Raw genomic sequence first — 22,442 nt, 5'->3', positions numbered from 1 at the left:
CTTTTATCTTTCTATTAAACTTCAGTACCATATCACTATGTCCCATCAGCATCTCAAATTTAAAATGTCCAAAACAGAAACCATCCTTCTCACTGAGGCACCATCTATCTTTTAATTACCCAGCTTTGAAAATACTCATACTCGTCTTACCTTTGTCCAACCTCCATCATCCAATCAATTGCCAAGTCTTATCTACATCTAGATCTCTCAGATCAGTACTTTTCTCTACACTGACAAGACTACCTATTTCAAGTCATCACATCTCGCCTGTACTGCAACAGCCTCTCCTAAATAGTCTCCCAGATTCTAGCATCTTCCCTCTTCAATCCATCTTCCACAAAACATCCTGAGTAATCTTTCCTAAAACACAGGACTGACTGTGCCGCTCCCCTACTCAAAAATCTTTGGTGGCATTCTAGTGCCTCTAGAATATAAACTTCTCAGACTGGGATTTAAAGTCCTCCAGGACTTGGCCCCAATTTACCTCTCCAGGCATTTGACTTCCCTTCAAATCTACATTCCAGCCTACTTGATGTTCCCCAAACTGCACATTCCACCCCAGGTCTCCAGACCTTTGCATAGGCAACAGCTTGTGGCTAGAATGGACTTTCTTTGCATCTATGTCCTTAATTTAAAATCCTTAGCTTCTTCCAAAGTTTCAGTATTTTATACCATTGGAGGGCGCAGTAGTACCCTCCAATGGTATAAAAATGCAAGCCATAAATTCTGTTATCATATTACTTATTCCATGTGTACAAACATTGTTCCTAAGGAGCTAACTGCTCCCAATAAAATCTGCTAAGAAAGATATGCCTGACATCTTATCTTCTGAAGTAAGTCAGTTTATACTTTAGTCGTATATGATAACAAAATCATACTGCAAGTTATGGTCACTTACCAGGTCAAGTACTAACTACCTTTTTACTCCATGAAAAAAGTACAAGTATATTGGATACAGCCAGAAGCCATTACTACCACAGTCCCAACCTCGCATGGCTGATCTTTGTTCCTTATCAGCAAAAATAATGGTGGGACAGGAGCTGAATGGTAGCAGTGGTAACTCCCTACCACATTACCCTCTTCAAGTCTACCCATTTGGCAGGATACATGATTGCTTGTTTCCCATCTGCCACGTGATAGACTGTCAGAATATCTTCTACACATTTTAGTTAGTTGTCACAAGGCCTGTAGTAAGGAGCTCCTTGCCACATACACACACATAAAAGCTGAAAAATCTCTACAGGTGATATTACATCAGCTTAGGAAAACAAACAGGAGAATAGATATTGATTTGTCACGTGGCTTCAAAATAAAAGCTTTTAAGAGTCAATTTTACATTGTTACAAGAATCCCTCCTCCCCTGGGAAGCCTTCCTACATTAAATTAAGCATTTGAAAGCTAATGTGTTTTTCTACTTGAAAGATATAGTTATGAGAAAGGGGCAGTGAATTTTGAGTCTGGAGGAACTGTGTTTAAATCCCTGATGTGCTGCTTAACAAGCAATGTTACCCTGAGCAAGTCACTTTCCTGAGCCTCCAGTATCATCTGTAAAATAAGGAGGGTTTTAGTAAAACCAGCAAAGGAGGCAAAACACATAGATAGGCAATACTGGAGTGGGCTGCAGGAATACAGGCACGCTGTTGATAAAGTTTTAAATTGATATAACTGTTCTGGAAAACGATTTGGAATTATGCCTCCCCTCCCAAAAAAAAGGTAACTAGACATCATACTCTTTGAGGCAGAAATTTCACTGCTCATCATATGCCCCAAGAAAGCCACCCTGAAACAATGCTTCCATAAATAGCAAAATACTCTAGCAGCACTTTTTGTAGTAGCAAAAAGTTGGAAACAAAGTTTGTACCCCAACAACCACAGAATGGCTGAATAAACTGTGGTGCATGAACATAATGATATATTACTACACCTAAAAAAAAAAACCCACAAGTAATATGAAGAATTCAGAGCAACACAGACTTAGCTCTTCAACTCTAATTTGAACTCTGTTATGTACTTGAACCTTCAAGCATCAGTAGTTCCTAAGGCAGCAAGGGAGGAGGAGTTTTAGCAGCAGGAAGACACAGCAGAGGCTGTTTATATATGTGGGTTGGTTCTAAGTAAGGTGTTGGGAACTAATAAGGATTAGCTGTACTTTCAATTTATGACAGAACATATGCTAGAACCACTGCAGCTAAACTGTCAAAGACTTGTGAAGTTTCAATGAAATACTCCAAAATTTTCAGATTTCACTTTTTATATTATAGGAAGTTAGTACCTACAGTGTAGTTACCACAGATCAAAAACCTGTCCAAAACCTTATTACAATGCCAATAATACAGTCTAGTCATTAATATCCTCATAATAAATATGTGCCTCACAAGTTGACCTTTACTTGATTATTTTGTGGATCAAGTTTTATGTTTCTCACATAAGACTACTACCCTTAAAATCCATCTACTATTTTTTTTTAATGAATCAGATTTATAAAGGAAGCCTTCAAAGAAAGCCACAAGTCTTTCTTAAGTGGTTACTAAACACTAGGAACTGTGCTAAAAGCTGGGGACACAATAAAGAGCAAAACCAAATCTTGCCCCAAAGGAACATACATCCTCATGTGGGAAAGAAGAAATACAAAAAGCCTGAATCCATCCTCCCCACCTCCCCACACCCCACCCCCAGCCTGCCACTTTTCAACCCTACCCCTGCAAGGATCATTCAGCTAAAAGTGCCTTCTTTGATGTTCACATGAACCGAACTATGTCACCCTGTCCAGAGCCTTGCTATCTCCCTCTCTTCACAGTCTGGACACTAACTATAGGAACCTGTTCAACAAGAAACTGTCCTCTGCCCTATCCATCTACTGTTTACACTGCTACCCCTCAAACCTGGATCACACTTATCCAATTTCTTCATTCCAACCATGCAGACTAGGCTCACTACCAATTCAAGTATCAAATCTTAATTCAGACTTCACAACTGGGGGCAGTACTTCTATTACGGGGCAGCTAGGTGGTGCAGTGGATACAGTGCCAGGCTTGGAGTTTGAAAGACTCATCTTTCCAAGTTCAAATCCAGCCTCGGACATTAGCTGTATGAACCTGGGCAAGTCACTTAACCCTGTTTGCCTCAGTTTCTTCATCTGTAAAATTATCTGGAGAAGGAAATGGCAGGCCATTCTAGTACCTTTGCCAAGAAAATCCCGAAAGGGGTTAGGAAAAGTTGGAGATGAGTGAACAACAATATCATTTTTATTGACCTTCATATTCCTTATAGTAATTAACCAAAACCTTCTTTCTCCTCAAGGCTCCAGCTCCACCAACAATCCAGTGCCACTGAGGCTAAAAAACTTAAATGATTTGACTCTTCCTTCTCCATCACTCAGCCAAATCCAGTTACTAAGTCCTGTTAATTCTACCTCCACATCATCTCTTAAAATTAACCCTTCTAATTCACTCCATCATCACTTTTTGCCTAGACTAATAACCCTAATATCGTTCATCCAATTGCCAAAATAATGTTCCTAATGCACAGATTTAACCATATCATTCCCAAATTAAAAGAAACCTTCAATGATTCCCATAGGATCAAATATAAACTTTAATCAAGTTCCTATCTTTCCCACCTTAATCCATATTACCTTCCATTTCTGTGTAATCAACACGTCCATTAAATTGGACTGCCAGCTGGTCCCCCAACTCCACACATCATATTCCATCTATCCATGCTTAGAATACGTTTTCCAACTTAACTATACTTTCTGGATCTTTTTCTTTTTTAAAGGCTCTGATCATATGCCACCTCAACCATTAAGTTTTCCCTGATATTCCACCCCCTCTGTTGCCCATCATACCCAATTCAAAATGTTCTCCTTAAGTTTTTTCTAGAGGACTCTGAATGCATGTTTCTCACTGTACAAGTTGTGTTCTCCATCCACCCAGAAAAATGTAGGCTCCTTAAAAAGCAGGGGGGGCGGGGGAAGAGCCAGCTAGGTGGCACAGTAGACAGAGCACCGACCTTGGAGTCATGAAGACCCGAGTTCAAATCCAATCTCAGACACTTGACACCTACTAACTGTGACACCCTGGGCAAGTCACTTAACCCCAACTGCCGCACCAAAAGGAAAAAAAGAAGCAGGGTCTGAGTCATTTTTAGCTTTTTACCCCAGCAACTGGCATAGTGCCTTACACATCATAGGCACTTAAAAATTTTTGTTGAATTGAACTGAATAAAATATTGGAGAACAACTTTAACTCAGGTAGACATCCTCTGACACCAAACAGGTTTTTGTTTCTGTCAAATAATGTTCTACAAATATGCAATAAATTAAGTCAATCAACAAGTGTTTGTAGAAAACGCACTTATTTTAATAATTCAATCCCTATTCCCGCCCTCATATGCCACTATGCAATGATTAAAAACAAAACAGAAGGATGAGTGGGATTCATAAAAGTTTACAAATGCAGTAAGGTAATCATCACCTTGGTTATCCATATGTGGACTATCTGAATTATGTTCATCCTTACAAATGGAGCTTTCAATTTCTTTATGACATCACTACTTCATATATCATCTATTTACTCTTATTCCATTAGCATTTCTTTGTCAACACTTAACACTAGCTACATTTAGTATAATTTCAAATGCAGTCTAGAGACCAAAAAAACAAACCCCAAAATAATTAAGGTTACTTTCCATATGTATATTCAGCTCCCACTAAAGACCTTTTACTCAAAACAGTAAGTCAATCATACCCAAAGAAAACTGTCAGGCAGATATGCAAAAGTTTAAAAACCTAAATATAATTTCTATTTAGGCTACTACTTTGCCTTTGTATTTAAAAATGATACTATCCCTTCCTAGCATGAAGTAGAATGAATGAAAAAGAGTTTTCCAATTCTTCTAAATTGTAGTTATATTTTCATTTTCTTCAAAAGATTAATTTTCTAAACATTAAACAAAGTAATCTCAGACTATACCAAAAATATGTTCCAATGAATATAATCCTATTTGACCTCTCCTCAGTCTCCTTTGCTAAATTTTCATCCTAGTCACACCCAACAACTAACTATAGGTGTCCCACAGAGCTCTGTTCCCTTGTCCTATTCTCCCTCAGTACTACTCCACTTGGCAATCTCATCAGCTCCCAAGGATTTAATTATCATCTCTATGCTGATGATTCTCAAATCTACCTATCCATCCCTAACCTCCCTGCTGATTCTAGTCTGGCATCTCCAGCTCCCTATTAGATATCTAAATGGATGTCCAGTAAGATGTCTTAAATTCAACATGTCCAAAACTGAATTATCTTTCCCCAAAAACCCTCTCCCCTTCCAAACTTCCCTATTACTGCCAAAGGCACCACCATCCTCCCAAAGTCCCTCAGAATTACAACCAAGATATGTCAACCTCAACTCCTCATTTTCTCTTTCCCCTCCCTGCCCCCATACCCAATCTGTAGCCAAGGACTATCAACTTCACATCTGCAACATCTCTGGAATAGCCCCCTTCTCTCCCCTGACAATTCAGGCTCTCATTTCCTCACACTATTGTGATAGCCTGTAGCTGGTCTCCTTTTGACAAGTCTCTAGGTGCTATAAAAATTCTCATTCCCTTCACTTCCTCTAGATTAATCACAGAAAATTTTAAGTCCTGGCCATGCAATACTCAACCTTCCTCCTCATCCTATTATCAATCCACTAATGTTCATGGAATGCAAGCTAATGTTACACAGCTACGTACCATTTTTATATTTTCTTAATAAGAATCATCTACATCATCACAAAAATATCCTCAAAATTAATATGACACAGCTAAGGGGCAAGTATCCCATTTTACAGATGAGGAAACTAAGGCTCTCAGACACTAAATGACTTTAATTAAAATCACAAATAGCAGTAGAGACAAGACTAGAACCCAAATCTCCTGGGTTTTTTTCCTACTATACACCACTGCTAATACTAGACAAAACACAAGCGGGAAATATGTATGTATGCATGCTAAAGATACAGAGCAAGTTGGAAAAGCAAATAAAATTTTCAAAATTCTTATTGTAACTACTATCCCATTACCTCATATCACATTTGTAACACAAAATGTTTTACAAACATTAAAGCATTATATATTATGCTAGTTAATTATATTAGTTATTCTTAATATTAGTCCATCCAGAGTTGACAACATAATGACTTTCATGTTGTCTGTCTTGTAAATGTCGTCTTATAATTCTGTGTCACTGTTCTTAGGAAGGAAAGGGATAGGGATTGGACTAGAGATTTCACTGGTATAGGAAACTCCTGAAGAGGTAAATCCTTCTACCTACTCAGGTCAGCACAGTTCTGGCAACTAAATAGCCCTAGACAGTGGCTTAGAGGTGCCTAAACCAGACTAAGGTATAATTGGGAAATATTTAACAAGATAAAATACAATAGAACATAAGTAATGTTAATATGTGATTTTTGTAAATCAATATGATTTAGATAGATCCTTAGATATGATTTAATGGCCACTTCCTTTCTATATGAATTTGACACCACTGGCCTAGGGCACTGAGAGATTATTTGCCCAGGGTCACACAGTCAGTTTGAGTCAGAGTATTGCCTGGAACTCAGGCCTTTCCAGCTTTAAGGCAGCCTCCCTCTATCTATAGGCTATCAAAATTCAAGAACAATACATGGCCTATTTACATGAAGCAAAATAAAAATTATGAAAAGTATATTTCTGACAATACAAGTTTTTCTACATTATAGGTGTAGCCTAACTAATTTTATTAATTGGTTCGGCAAAAATGCAATTTTAGATGAAACTATGTTTCCAAAGACTGCAGTTCCCTTAAGAACAATGTTCCTAAAGGAGTAATTGCCTAAATAATGTAAAATAGTTTTTACAACTTGGTGGTAAAGTTTGGCTATAATTAGCAATAACATCACAAGATAACATTGATGTTATGTTGGACTTGCCTACATATAACTGATAGTTAATTATCAATAATATTCTGATAACTATCAATTGTACAGTCCTCCACAGTTCACAATGAATGTTTACATCTATCTTACTGGATTATCATATCCTTGTAAGGTAAACAGAATAGGTGTTACTTATAACCAGTTTGAAGATCAGAAAACAGAAATTCAGCACAGTTAAGTGATTTGCCCAAGGTCACACATCATTAGCAAGAAGAGGCAGACCTTGAATTCATGTCTTTGACTCGAAATCTAGTGCTCTATTTATTTTACTTTTAATTTCAAAAAAGCACATAAACTTTATCACTATAGGAATCATCTATACTTATCATGAAATCCCAATTGGAAACTTGGGGGAAAGGAGCAGCCCATTCCAAGTTTTACTGTAACTAATTTTTTGCTTGTTACATTAATATCTCAAGCTCCTGAACTTATTTTGCTGCTGATTGTACATAAACAGACAGACAGACAGACAGACAGACACACACACACACACACACACACACACACACACACGGCAATGTGGAATAGTAGGGAGAGAGCAGGCCTCAAGAGTCAGGAAGATAGATGCAAACTTTGATTCTGAGATATAGCCTCCCACCTCAGTGACCCTGGAGTCACTCAACTTCTCAGTACTCTAGGCTAAGACTATAAATTGCTGCCCTACATTGGTAGAGGGAATTTCTTCACTGGCATTTCCTTGCACCAAGAAATCATGGATCCAGTCCCTTATCACCTAAACCTTAGACTCCATATCTCTTGGTTCCCAGGCATTTTCTCTGCTGTCTCTCAAGACTTATAAAGTTCTTCCCTCCTCTTCTGTACCTATTGGCTTCCCTGATTTCCTTTAAGTCCCAATCAAAAGCCCATCCTCGGCAGGAAGTCTTTCCCAACCTCTCTTAATCCTAGTTAATTATTTCCTATTTATTTTGTATATAGTTTGTTTGTACATATTTATTTACTTATCTCCCCCATTGGATCATGATCTCGAGAGCAGGGTTTTTTGACCTCTTTTCGTATTTCCAACCTTTAGCACACTGCCTGGCACACAGCAGGCACTTAACAAATGTTTATTGATTGAATAGAAAGTCCCTGGGGTCCCTTCCAACTCTAGATCTATGATACCTCTTTGCTTTTATTACCTTTCTGGATATAGACACTTTTTTTATTCATTATTATTATTTTTTATTCTAAATAATCTCCCTCCTTCATTCCCCTCCCAATGAGAAGGTAAGAAAAACACAACCTATTATAAATATGTATAGTCATGGAAAAAAAATTCCTGCATTAGCCAAGAAAAAAAGAAAGGAAAAGAAAGAGGAAGAAGAGAAGACAGGAAAAGAGCAAAGTCCTACGCTCTAATCTGCACTGAGTCCATAGGCTATCTGGGGGTGTACACCATATTTCATCATAAGTCCTTTGTTATGGTGGCTAGTTATTGCATTGATAGAGTTCCTAAGTTCTTCAAAGCTAATTATCTTTACAATACTGTTATTATAAAAATTGTTCTCCTTCTTTGGCTCACTTCATTTTTCATCAGTTCATATAAGTCTTGCCTGGTTTTTTTGTTTGTTTTTCGGTTGTTTTTTTTTTCTTCCCTGAAACCATCCCCTTCATCCACTCTTACAGCACAATGGTATTCCATCACTTCCATATATCATAACTTGTACAGCCACTCACCAACAGATGGGCATCTCTTCAGCTTCCAATTCTTTGAAACCACAAAAAAGAGCTGTTATAAATATTTTTGTATACATGGGTCCTTTTCCTCTTTCTTTGATCTTTTTGGAATATGGACTTAGTAAGTGGTATTTCTAGGTCAAAGGACATAGATATGCTCAGTTTGTTAGTTATCTGGGTACAGTTCCAAATTGCTTTCCAGTTCCATCAACAGTGCATTAAAAGTACCCATTTTCCCACAGCCCTTCCAGCATCTGTCATTTTTCTTTTTTGTTAAGTTAGCCAACCTGATGTGTGAGATAGTACCTCAGAGTTAATCAATCTGGTGTGAGATGCTATCTCACTTTGTTTTAATTTGCATTTCTCTAATTATTAATTATTTAGAACAATTTTTCATATGGCTACTGATAGCTTGGATTTTTCCCATATCTTTTGACCATTTATTAAGTGGAAAATCATTCTTATTCTTATAAACTTACCTAGTTCCATATATATCTTTACCTCTTTCTATTAATGCAACCTGAGATTTTATTGGCTTTTTTGGCAACCACATATCACACTGTGTTGACTCACACTGAACTTCAATGTCAACTAAAATCCCTGAATTTCTTTCTTAGTCATTAGGGTTAAGTCCAGTTTCCCACAAGTCTTTATTGTCTCTTGTAAATTTCATCTTGTCCATTCCAGCCTACATAATTCTGAAACTTGATTCTATCATCTAGTATATTGGCCATCAAATCTCACTTTCCATATTCTCATCCAAGTAAAGGATAAAATGTGAAATAGGAAACTGTCATGGACCAGACCCTAAAGAATATCTCTAGAAACCACTCTCTAGTTAGAAGTATTAATATCTTTAGGTAAAGTTGTTCAACCAACCACAAACTGTACTATCAACAGCAAGGCACAGCAAATAGGAAACTAGATTTGGAAAAAGACCTCAGACCACTAGCTATGTCACTCTGGACAAGGTGACTTAACTAGTATGCACCTCAGTTTCCTCATTTGTAAAATGAGAGACTTGGACACAAAGGCCTCTAAAAAGATCTGTTGTAGCTCTCGAAATCTATGATTCTAATCTATAATTCAATGAATTTTTACCACTTTGTGCGCCAAAGTACAAAAGATACAGAATACTTGGTTGAAATCATGATATAATATCTATAGCATTCTCATTAATTCCAGTCTAGTAACTTTATCAAAAAGAGGGTTGAAAAAATTTGTTTCACATGATTTGTTCAGAGCAAACACTTGTCAGTTCACAGTAATCTCTTTCCTTTTCTAAGTGTTCACAAGATGCATGCTTAACAAACCATTCTAGAATTTTTCAGGAAACAAAGTTAAGCAGACTGGGCAGTAGTTTTCTAGACTTCCCTATGTGAAAATCAGAATACCAGCATCTCTCCCATTTTATAGCATATTCCTATTTAATGTTCCATAATGGACCTCTATTTACTTATCTAAAAAATGACAATACCCAATCACTAATTGAATCAACTAACAATAAACTATGGAAGCCTGGAATTTTGGCTACCAAAGTACACCAATTCTGGCTCACTATGGATACCCTAACTTCCCTGGGTTTCAATTAACTTACTTATAAAATTCAGAGGTCGTGTTAATAATGATCACTACAAGCCCTTACAGCTTTAAAATTCTAAGATTTTTCTAAATACTATTAACTTCCTTCAATATGAAACAATCCTACAGAATATTAACAAAATATTTACACAGGCTAGACTTAAACAATGACATAAAGAAAACTAAAGCAAGTAAATGGACATTGAGATCACAGAGAAGGGATTGTGAGTGTAGTTCTTTTTGTATAGTTCCAAGCAAACAAGTACTCTAAGGATGATGAAGAAAACAAAATAAGTATCGGGGTGCAACAAGTAAGCATTTTTAAAAATCATTTACAATGGCAAATTTCACAATCACTTTTCACAAGTGTTAATTACCTTTTCTATTAATAAACTAAATTCACACAATTTAGGAAAAGTTCACAATTTCTGTTGGGTCCAGACCTGCACTTTCTTGGTGTGGGGACCTCCCAGAAAGCAAATTTCTTCTATCAACACAGATTAGCAACTATTCTGCAACTATAATTTTAGAGTTGATCTGGGCACTGAGAACTATGCGTCCTAACCCAGGTATCTTTACACTTAGGTCTTTCTAAGACTAGCCCTCTATCCGATGTCTCAGGCTGCCTGCTTACACTAGATTTCCGGGCCTAAAAATGTTTATTTTCTTGCCTTTTTAAATTTCTTTTTCATTATCAATAGTTACGACAGTAATTAACAGCGATCTTGTCATAACAATCGGTCGTTTATTTAGCACCTACTATGTGCAAGATCAGAGTTCAAACCAATGAAAAATTCATAACTTTGTGTTAACTTGCAAAAACAGCAAAAACCAAATCAAACACATTTACTGGATCATTTACTGGATTTACTGAATATTTATGTGCAATAAATATTATACAGTACGCAAATCCTTACCCCATACAGAAATCTTTCAAAGTTTAGTTCTAGTAAAGTTATATAGTCCTCAAATTAATAACAAAAATGTCCAACTCTTTATTCGGTGATTCAAAAACTTAAAGCAAATAACGTACAGCACTCCGAATGTCTTTAATAATGCAGATTCCAACCTCCAAAGAATAAAAACTATCCTATAAAGTCGATATTTCAAAACGCCGGCAATACTTTCAAAGCAAGCACTGACCTTAAAAAATTAAATAAAAACAAAAATCTTTTCCCAGACTACATCATAGTTAATGCGGCTATTATTAACATGAATTTTCAAAAATCCAAGTCTCCACAAAAACGGACTGTGGGGTTAGGGAATTGGGAAACAAGAGGACTAAGTGGATTTTTCTGGGGTTCTCAGGAACACGGAGGGGAGACGGTTACCTACTCATTAGTTTTATTATTATTTCAAAGAAAACTTTCAAAGGAGAGCCTGCGCCACCGGGGCGCACACAGGAGTTGGGCAGCGAGGGTCTGGGCTCCTCCTGAAACTTCTGCCATTTGTTTGAGGCAAAAAGCGCAGGGTGGGGGTGAGGGGACCTCTCCAGTTTGACTAGTAACATGAAAAACAGTTCAAATACGGTCACCCCACAAAAATGGTGGGGAGGGAGGAGGACGCAGGCTTAGGTGAAAATGAAGCCGCGAAACGAACAATACTCTAAGGCGAGATGGTGGGTGGTGAGCGAGAGTGGGAGGAAGAAGGACTGAGAGACGGAAAAACTGCAGGCCCTCAACCGCTCCCAAGGCCTGCGAACAACTGAGACAAAAGTAGGGCCAGCACCGAGGCCAAGTCTCTGGCGGAGGGGCCTTGGCGGTGGCGACCCGTCCAGTGCGGTATCATTCCGCACCCTCCCTGCTTCCCTCCCTCCCTCCACCGCAGTCAGGAGCGGCGGCGGCGGCAGGAGCAGCCGGCGAAGTGGTCGCCACAGAGGCAGCTGCCGCCTCCTTCGCACAATGGAGACGAGTTCGGCTGCGGCCGCCACCGCGCCTCAGTGCTGGCCCCGTCCACATCCGGGGACTATATGCGCGGCGGAAAAGCACGTTTCTCCTGCAGACCCCAGCCCCACCGAGCCCCTTGGCCGGGCCAGACCGCTTTGGGGGTCGCCGAGGGATTTATTGGGCTCCTCCCCGGCCACCTTACCGGTCTCGCCGCTCGTTTTGGTCTCCTTCGGTTTCGGAGGACGGCCCCGCGGCATAGTTCCCCGGCGGCGGTTTGATGGGGTAGGGCGGCTTGGGTGCAGCTAGAAAGGGGGCCGGACCAACCCCTTCACACAGTGTGTATACATACACACACACACATACACGCATACATACACACACATACATACAGACATACTCGGGAGAGAAGGAGGTGGGGGCGCGCACGCGCGTGGAACACGCCGCGTGAACGCGGCGCGCGCCGAAGGGATGGAGCGAGCGAGAGGGGGCGGGAGCAGGGGCGGGGAAGAAGTAGCGGACGTTAGCAGTCGCGGCCTCTCAGGGTTGCCCCCTCCCCTCGGCCCAGACTTATCATCCGGGTATTCTGAAATGCGCCGGGACCTGCAGGCTCTGGGAGCTGAGCGGGGCGCATGGGGCAGGGCTGACCTCTGCGAATTCCTAGCCCGACGGGCTGCCTGCGGGTAGCTGGGAGCCCTGAAAGCCTCATTGCTTTGGGGAGGGTGACGGACAAGCAGGGGGGACTGGGATTTTGTGCGCGTGCCCCGGAAGGCCCGTTGGCTTGGACGGAGAAAGCGGGGGAAGACTTTAACAGTTGGTCCCTTGCCGAAGTGCGGGGCCACCCTGAGTGCCACTGAGGGGCGTGTGGGCTAAGCGTACGCCCCCGGCCCCGCGGACCGGCTGTCCCGGGCTGCCCTCGACTGGACCTAGCAGCGTCTTGGAAACCACATCCGCCTGTCCTCCAGACCTGAGTTTGCGTAGGCATTATTACCCGACCAGGGATATCATTAGTCTTACAATCCACGAAATGGACTAAAATACATTCACTCAGATATAAGATCTATTAAACAAATGTCACAGTTGACAGTGGTGTTTTTTTGCATCTTACTCATCTTTGCATTCAAGGACCTCTGTAATGTGATACCACCCCTTACCACCCCATCTACTGCTGCAATTGCGTGTGTGAGCCAGTTAAACAACCCAGATTTTCAGCGTCCCATTTGTGTGCTTTTCTCTGCGACTGAGACGCCTTCCCTTCTCCCTCTTTTCCTGCTCAGTTTCTAGTTATCCTTAATTCTAATGCCTCCCTTCTGTTATTCCCAGTTTATAGCATGTTAGTACATAATTATTTGCATGCTGTGTCCCTTATTTGATTGTGAGCTCCTCGAGCGTAGGGACTGTCTTTTGCCTTTCTCTGTATGCCCACTGCTTAGCATGGTGCCTGACATGTAGTAGGTTCTTGATAACATGTTTGTGACTGACAAACTTTAAAACCCAATTCAAATGATCCTATACTAGACTGTAAGCTTCCTAAGAATAAGGACTGTCTTAGCTGTACTTTTTATCCCTGCCTTCCCTTAAGTACCCTGCAGGCTGTTCCCAACTCAAAAATATCCATCCTTCATTCAAGTATTTTTTTCTTGTTTCGTTTTTTTTTTGGGGGGGGGTTGGTTTTTGGTGAGGCAATTGGGGTTAAGTGACTTGCCCAGAATCACACAGCTACTGTTAGGTGTTTGATGTCATATTTGAACTCGGGGCCTCCTGACTCCTGGGCTGGTGCTCCATCCCCTAGGCCACTTACCTGCCCATTAACAAGTATTTTCTTAAGCGCTTATTACAGTGCCCTGCTGAGCGCTGGGGACACAGACAAAATGAAGTAGTTCCTGCCCTCAAGGCCCTTAAGTCACATGAAGGGTAGGGGAAACACATACACAGATAATTAAATACAAAATACATACAAAATAAAAACATTCTTCAGTAGGCATTAGTACCTTGGAAAATCAAAATAGAACTTGTATAGGGGTAGAACTTGAAAGGATATTGTTATTTCCTTCAATATCTATCACCTTTCACATAGCAGGCACCCCAAAAATGTTGGTGGATTTAATTGTATATTAACTGTCTGCCAAATGTCAGGCACAAAATGTAACAGGAGCAAGGGAATACAGTTAAGTGCCTGGTGCAAGAAAAAAGGCCAGTTTGTCAGAAAGGGAAAGATGATTTGCACAATCATGGAGAAGTCATTGAAGTATTGTAAAAAGTCCAAATCTCACTGTACAGATGAGAAATTGACATCCAAAGTTATAGAGTTATAAAGAGATTGAAGACTAGACACCAGATCTACCTTCTACCGCAATCCATTCCCTCTTTAGTAAGGGAAGTTGAAATCACAAAGTAAATCATTCTTAAATCCTAAGTGATACCCTCTTGTCCTTCCCACTGGATGAAACTATTATATGCACAAATGGAGATGCTCTTATAACAATGACTAGATTTTCAAAACTCAACAATATGAATGTAATTGTAAAGTCAAAACAATTTACATATGTAAATATTTTTACTTTCCCTTTTGAGGAAAATAAAGCAGTACTGTTGTGTATTTGAGTTCAAATAAAACTTCTCAGCTTTATCTCTAGTTCACTGAACCCTGACTATTTTCTCTCAACTGAAGAAATAAATAGAAGGTGAAATATTTCAGGCATTTGTATCCTTTTTCTTAGTGTTTGTTATTAACTTTCAGCGTTTATAAAAATATTATCAATGTTTTCATGCTGTGATTAAATGAGTGAGTTTTTTTTTAAAAGGGTGAGTTAGTTAAATTACTGTTTTGTACTGGTACCTAGCAATAGTTTATTTCAAAGAATAACTGAAAAACCCACAAGTAATTTATTTTCTGCCAAGATTTCTCAGTTTTTCTGAAAATAAAGCCTGGAGATAGGGGGATAAAAAATGGCCTGGGGGTGGGGGAAATAGTTCAAATTTAAAAATCCAGTCAGATTATGCAAAAAAAAAAGTCATTTCTGTTATATTTAAAAGTAGTGATCCTACATAGAAGTATTGGCTGACAATTATTATGAGTACATTGTATATACATAATATTTAAATAAATTCATCAAGTGATTATTACATGCTAAAACCTAAGGATACAAGGATGAAGGTTAAAATAGTCCTTGCCTTCAAAGAGCTTCCATGGAGGGAAAGAGGGGACCTGTGAGGTAGATGTAACATTTACAGAAATCAGAAAGAGATAGATTTTGAGCTGGAAGGGACTTGAAAAGTCTAATCCAAGCTCTTCATTATAATGGGAAATCTTAGGCCCAGAAAAATTAAGTGACTTGCCCAAGGTTAAATATCTGGTAAGTGGGGGAGCACAGATTTTGAACCCAGGTCCACTAACTCTAAATCCAGTGTACTTTACATTGTAGCATGACAAGTAAATGCAATATAATTTTAGGTGGGAGAGAACACTAACAGGGATCAGAGAAGGCCTCTTGTGGGAGGGCTATAAACTTTTAGATCATCTTTTGTAATTATAAGCTGGTTACTAGAAAAACTCGAGTTCTATGATTACTATCAGCCAATCAACAAGTATTTTCTTCAATGTGAAGGATTTTCCATAGGTTTAAAAAGTTCCTGCCTTCAAGAAGTTTGTATTCTGGTTGGAACAGGTTTCACCATAAGAAAAAATAGCTATATTCTGAATTTGTAAAACAGACCATAAATACTCTAAAAGTCCAAAGATAGGAGAAACCAATCTGGATGTAAGCTAATAGGGTGGAGGGAGGAGCATCTTAGAGTAGATGGGATTTGAGTTGGGCTTTGAAAAATGAAGAGGATTAGGTTGGACATGGAATAAGAAGTATAATCAAAAACAGGGGGAAAAATGAAGGAAGGGAATTGTCAGCAATAAAGACTGACTGATGCTTATAATCCATTTTGGAGTATATAAGAAAACTATGAATATTTGGGAAGAACCAAATTACGAAATGTCAAGGAAAGAAATGTGAATTTAATCTGATAGTCAATGGGGATTAATTACAAGTTATTGAAAAGATAAATAAATAGATGTAGTATATGAATATATATGTAGTATGATGTCATGCTACTGTGTAAAGAGCACTGGATTTACATACATATACATGTAAAATATGTGCATGTATGTATATAACATACATATATGTATAGTAATCATAGTTAATAATATCTAACTTTTTATAGCACTTACTATGTGCTAGGCACTGTGCTAAATATGTTAAAATTATTTCACTTGAGCCTCCCAACAACCCCAAGGAGGTTGGTGATGTCATCATCCCCATTTTACACATGAGGAAACTGAAGCAAATAGAGTAAGTGACTTGCCCAGGGTCACATAGCTAGTAAGTATCAGAGGTTGTATTTAAACTCATCTTCCTGACTCCATTCCCAGGGCTCTATCCAATGTTCCACTTCTGTAGTATTGTAAACTGGTTTGCCCCTCCCAAAACCAGCTTGATACCCCCTCACCTGAGAAAAGACCTAAAGCCTGGATTGGCCAATCAGGAAAAAGACATTTTTAGCCCACCCTGAGCTTAACCTGCTTTCTTTGCATGCTGTGGCATAACAGAGATGCTTTGCTTTGCTCTCTGAGTGAACCCAAGCTCTCTGGATTTTGCTGACTGGAAACATTCTTCTGCCTAGGACCTGACCCACTAGACATTTCCCTTATCTTGTTGTTTACAACTCTCCCTTGTTACCCACTAACTTGAGTAATGGCATTACTCTTCCCTGTTGTTTATGAGCTATGTTATGTTATGTTATGTTATGCTGTGTTATGTTTATGATAGAAGAAACACACACATCCTGGAAATATAATTTCAATTGATACTTTGGCACCTCTCTTATGCTATTAGTTTATGAATCTATCTTGTTAAAAATTCCTTTCTCATAGTGTGGTTAACACATATGGAGACCATAATTTTGACTAATACAGACTTCCTGAGTCAGGAAGGGAGGGGGAATTGCTTTGAGGATATAAGGTCCCCTTCAAATGTCCTTTCTTTGAGCTCATTTTCCCAATAAACTCCTGTGCATATCTCTGTCTGCGTGTTCTCCTACTTTGAGAGAAATAAACATGCTCATGCAGCCTAATTTTGTTTGTCTTTCTTAGAACAAACTCTGTAAGGTTGACAGTATGTATGTGTATATATACAAACACACATACATACATACACAACATATACATGAGAGCATAATGTAATATATAGATAGCTAACCTCAAAATCAGGAAGACCTGGGTTCAAGTCCCACCTCTGAAATATACTGCTTGTATGACCCTGGAGAAGTCATTAAACCTCTTAATGTCCCCCAGACAACTCTCAAATACTATAGATTGCAGAGAAGGTGTCATCTATATTGAAATCATTGGTCTGATCAATAGCTACATATATTTTGTCCTGTATTGTCTACTGAAAGGCAGAAGATATCTCTATATTGAAAGAGCGATAGCATATAATATAAATAAGCATCATGTAATCACAGAAAGTAGGTCAATGAATATTTATTAAGCACCTGTTATGTGCTGGGCACTGTGCTAAATGCTGGGGATACAAATGCAAAGAAGAACAGAGGCAGTCTCTGCCCTCAAAGAGCTTACCACGGGAAGATAACACACAAAAGGAAGCTGAAAAGTTAAGGGGAGGGAGTGGGGCCTGATAGAGAGTTCCAAAGAAGTCCAAAGTAGTGCAGCTGGTGTGAAATGGAGAGAAAAACTCTGCTAAGGCCCTTCCTTAAATAGAAGCCCTGGAACCTATGTCCCTGAAGTGTCTAATCAGAAGGGCAGAGGGTACTGATGTGAGTACTAGACAGATTCAATCATGTAGGATAATGAGGTTTCCCAGTGATGATTTTCCTGGGGAAGGGAATCATAATGGAGAGTTCCAAAGAAGTTTCAGAACAGTTAAGCTGGTGGGAAAGGGAATCTAGATTAAATTAATCAATCAATAATCAAATCATCAAAAATGTAAAGTAGGTGAGAGTCTTTAATCAATTTGGAGTGTTTTGATCTTTGGATAAAGACAGATAACAATGTCTTATGAGTGGCCGAATGGCTGTAGCTCTGGCAATGCATGCATCAACCTGGAAAGTATGCTGCCAAGGTAAGTGAACTTATCCACAGCATTTAAAATCTCTCCATTGGCTATAACTGATGGTTCCACATAGGATACTGCTGGCTGGCAGAGAACCTGTGTTTTCTTGGTGTTAATTGTCAGGCACAAGCAGCAGAGAATTAATCCATTCATCTCAGCCTCAGAGGTTACACTAAGTGCATAATCACCTTCAAACAAAAAAACCATGCACCAATTCTCTCTCCACTTTAGTCTTGGCTTGTTAACAGTATAGCAGCTGACCTTGATGTCCTTGTTGAAGGTGTCTGACAGCATTGCTGAAAACATTATGCTAAAAAGCAGGGGAGCAAGCACACAGCCAGGCTTCTTTCCATTGATGACTGGGAAGGTGCAAGAGCATCATCCATTACCCACAACTCATGCAAGCATGCCACCAGGGGCCTGGCATACAGTACTGAGACAAAGGAAAATCCTGAGAGACAGAGTTTCTGGATAATTAATAATCAATGTATTAATTCGGCTAGCAAATCAATAAATCCATGATCAGTGGGGCTGTCAGTGGAGATCACTGAATGCTTAAATACCTTTGGAAAAGGAGGTGCCCTGGCAGATGAAAATTAACCCTAATTGGTGAACAATTAATGAGGGGGTGAACATATTAATGAGGACTTGGACTAAAAGTCTTCAGCTCCTCCTCCTGAGAATGTGGCTTGATCATGAAACTTAGCACCCTCAAGCACTCTGGACAAAAGAATCCATCTCTACCCAGACCACGGTTGGCTTTTTCCTTCATAATCTGAGTTATTTTAAACTCCAGAGTAGTGGTACATGACTTGTGCTTATCTCCTAAAGGCAAGAATTCACCTAGATTAGACTCTGTTTGCACTCTAAACAAAAGTAAAGTTTTTTAGTTTAGTGGAGTCCTGCCCACGATTAGAGAGCGCATCCCCAGAAGATTTAGGCAATCTCATCTATCAGCAATGTCTTTCAGAGCCTGACTGGCCTATAGGGGCTGTCCTTGAATGAGGGAAACCTTAATCCTAATTTAATAATAGATTATTAATATAGTAGAAAATAATAATTTCTCTCAGTAGTGATGAACTTCTATGGGCAATCAAATTTTGCTGTCATCTTCCACAAGCCCTCACAACTGACTCTATCAAAGGCCTTGTCAGATTGATGAATGTTTTGTATAGACCTGTCTTCTGCTCCTGGCCTTTCTCTGGGAGTTGGCAGGCGGTAAATACCATGTCAAACAATCCTTGGCCCTTTCCAAAGCCACACTGCTCTCAGATAGATGACTATCTTCCAGGTGAAGGATTAGCCTATTAAGAAGGACTCTGGCAAGAATCTTGCCAGCAATGACTAAGAGAGAAACATCCCCTTCATTGGTCACAGGACAACCTATTTCCTTTTCCTTTATAAAAATGGATAATGGAAGCATCCTTGAACTCCTGGAGGATAACATCCTCTTACCATGTAACCTGGAAAATTTCAGTCTGCTTTTGAATGAACAGTGGACCCCTTGCCTTGTAAATCTCAGCTGGAATAGAATCAGCACTAGGTGCTTTGCCACATGAGAGGAGACTAATGGCATTCAAAACCTCTTTTTCAGTTGGAAGTTTGGATGGAGAAGGATTGACTTCAACTTGAGGTAAATAGTCAGTGGCTTCCGCATTGGTTGAAGATGGCGTGTTGAGAACACTATGGAAATGTTCAGCTCATCTCTCCAGGATCTTGTTCTTATCAACTAATCAATGTGGCTCCATCAGCACTGAGTAGTTGAGATGTGCCGTAGGTCTTTGGTCCATAAGCAAACATCATAAAAGCATTTTGGATCAGTGCTATCAGCATAAAACTGAACTTCATCTGCCTTCTTACTGAGCCAAGAATCCTGTTATCTCTCTAAGTTTCATTTGCACTTTACTTCTGATGGAGTTAAATGCTGCCTTCTTAGAGACAGATGAACTATCCTGCTGGTAAACCCTATGGAATTCTTGTTTTTCATTAACAGCCTCTGAATTTCCTTATAATTTTTGTTAAACTAATCTTGATGTTTGTGAGTATTCTGGCCCAGATCAGTAAAGGTAGTGCTGTACACCAAATCTTTGAAAGTTGCCGACTACTTTTCTACTACAGATTCTTTACATAGATATAGATAGGTAGATATAACTTCTGCATTGCAATGGTCAATATAGGATAGCACCTCATGCTGATGCAAGAAATATAATTAGTGAGTCTAATGACCATTATTTCATTCAGTTCATCATAAATTTATTAAGTATGTATTAGTTATAAGACACTGAGTTAAATACTTGAGATACAATCACAAAAATGAAACTTCATGTCTTTATGGGGCTTACAATCTGTTTATTATAAGGATACAGCATGTGTATAAATAAGTTAATATCAGGTACTTTGAGGAGGGAAAGAGCATTAATGATTTGGGGGGAGGGTAGAACAGGGTATCAAGGAAGGGTTCAAGTAGGAAACACTTGAGCTAAGCCTTGAAAAAAGACAACAATTCTGAGAAGAAAAGTTGGGGTGGAGGAAGGGAAATTAATTCAAGTATGGCCAGATGGCTTGTGCAAATAAAGGCAGGTAGGCAGAAGACAGAACATCAAGGTCATTAATTGTATGGTTTTTCTGGGACATAGAGTGAACGATGAGAACAATATGAAATGATTAGCATAATGGAATTCTGGCACATGTGCAGACCCTATCCCCTTGTTTAGCTGGGTGCAACTTTTCCACCTAGATAATGCTAGGGAGCTTTCTTCTGGGAGAATCTTTATGATGTATAAAGGCCATGACTTGAAATACTATGGAGCATGTATAGACATTCTGCAACTTGTTCCAGATGGCTAACCATATGATTGAGAGGAGCCTTTTCAATTGGAACCATAGATGGAACTGTCAGTGTCTTCAAAAAAAAATCTGACAGCATCAACCACAGCTTCTTTGCCTCGTTCATACCCAGGGAACTGGGTGGTTTTTACTCACATTATCTGGTAAGAGACCATCCATTAAAGAACTTTAATTCTCTCCTGTGAAACCATATGGCCAAGAAATAGGTCCTGATCCTTGGCCTTTTCATTTGTTCTGTTTTAGGTGGAGTTGGAGCCTCAAACAATGTGAATTTCAGAAGTCGGGAGAGCACCCCACAGGAGCCTAGGAGTCAGAACCTAAGCTGAGTTTTTTAGCCCACACAATCGCATCCCCCCCCAACCTCCCGGAAATAAGCACAATCTTTGAGAATGGGAGTGGCCTTTGAAAACCCAGCCCAACGGAAAGACTCGGTCATTATACTGCAACTGGATATGAACTGGTCCCATGGACTGAGACCAATGATATGTAGAAAGTGAACTAAATTTTAAGCCTACTTAACAACAAATGGAGGTAAAGGGAAAAAAAAAAGTATGTCCTAGAAGTACTGAGGAAAATGCTTGTATGCTTGTTTTTGCTACAGCTTGAGGCAAATATCCTATTGTAAAAACTAATTGATATTAGGTTGTTGACAGAAGTGAGGCACTCATAACTTGCCCCTAACAATATCCAGTAATACAAGTCAGTGGGGGCTTGAGCCAATGGCTTTAGAGAAGAAATGCCCCAACCCTTCAGGTCACCCTAGAACCCTGAGGGAGGAAATATAGCAGACCTGACCCCAAGAGAATAGGTTCAAGGCATCATGTTACATTGGAAATGTAGGTTTGAGCCTGATTACATGAAGAGCCTTAAGGCTGACTAGTTATTTGACTCTAAAAGCAAAAGTGCACTACTGACAATATTTCTAATGTTTTTTATCATAAAGTGACAGTCATCAACAAGCATAAACATGTAGAAATACAAAAAAAAGACAGAAGAATTAAATTATGAATTAAATATGAAACCATGGACTTTATTTTTAAGTATGCATCAAATTCAACCTGACATTATAAACACTGCCTTGCACTTGTTGTCTGTATCTCCTTCTGAATAAAGTTTCCCTGTCTTCTATATATTTTTAAATGTTTCATTGATGAACTTTTCTTTTTTTTTTTAATGTATCACAATTATTCATTTTCACTATTTCCTTTCTAATTCAGTTTTATCTCTTCTTTAATTTTAAGAATTTCTTTTTTTACATTTAGTTGGAGTTGTGTATTTGTTATTATAATAGTATTTTAAAGTTGTGTACTCAATTCATTGAGCTATTCATCCTTTCTTTTATTAGTTAAAAAAAAAATTAGAAATATGAT

The 22,442-nt window shown here is 39.1% G+C and overlaps 1 protein-coding gene across 6 annotated transcripts in view; it reads right to left on the bottom strand.

The window, feature by feature from the left end:
- ZNF236 (zinc finger protein 236) overlaps positions 1-12,557 on the bottom strand; it is a 221,866-nt gene extending 209,309 nt beyond the window's left edge. For 2 of the 6 annotated variants that reach the window (XR_013486249.1, XM_078153550.1), the window contains exon 1: positions 12,306-12,555. Coding sequence is in view for 4 of the 6 variants with exons in the window: in XM_078153550.1 (XP_078009676.1) it covers positions 12,306-12,360 (55 nt within the window). In the remaining 2 variants the exon portion in view is untranslated. Of the gene's footprint in view, positions 1-12,305 lie in introns of all 6 variants that reach the window. The other 4 variants (XM_020986928.2, XM_020986930.2, XM_020986931.2 and 1 more) reach the window with 3 other exon arrangements.
- Between the last annotated feature and the right edge of the window lie 9,885 nt (positions 12,558-22,442).

The sequence above is a fragment of the Phascolarctos cinereus genome, unplaced genomic scaffold (assembly GCF_003287225.1).
Source record: "Phascolarctos cinereus isolate Bilbo 61053 unplaced genomic scaffold, phaCin_HiC Scaffold_4;HRSCAF=312, whole genome shotgun sequence".
Classification (NCBI taxonomy): Eukaryota; Metazoa; Chordata; class Mammalia; order Diprotodontia; family Phascolarctidae; genus Phascolarctos; species Phascolarctos cinereus.
The sequence above is the reverse complement of the archived record's forward strand: the minus strand, read 5'-3'. Positions and strand labels throughout refer to the sequence as shown.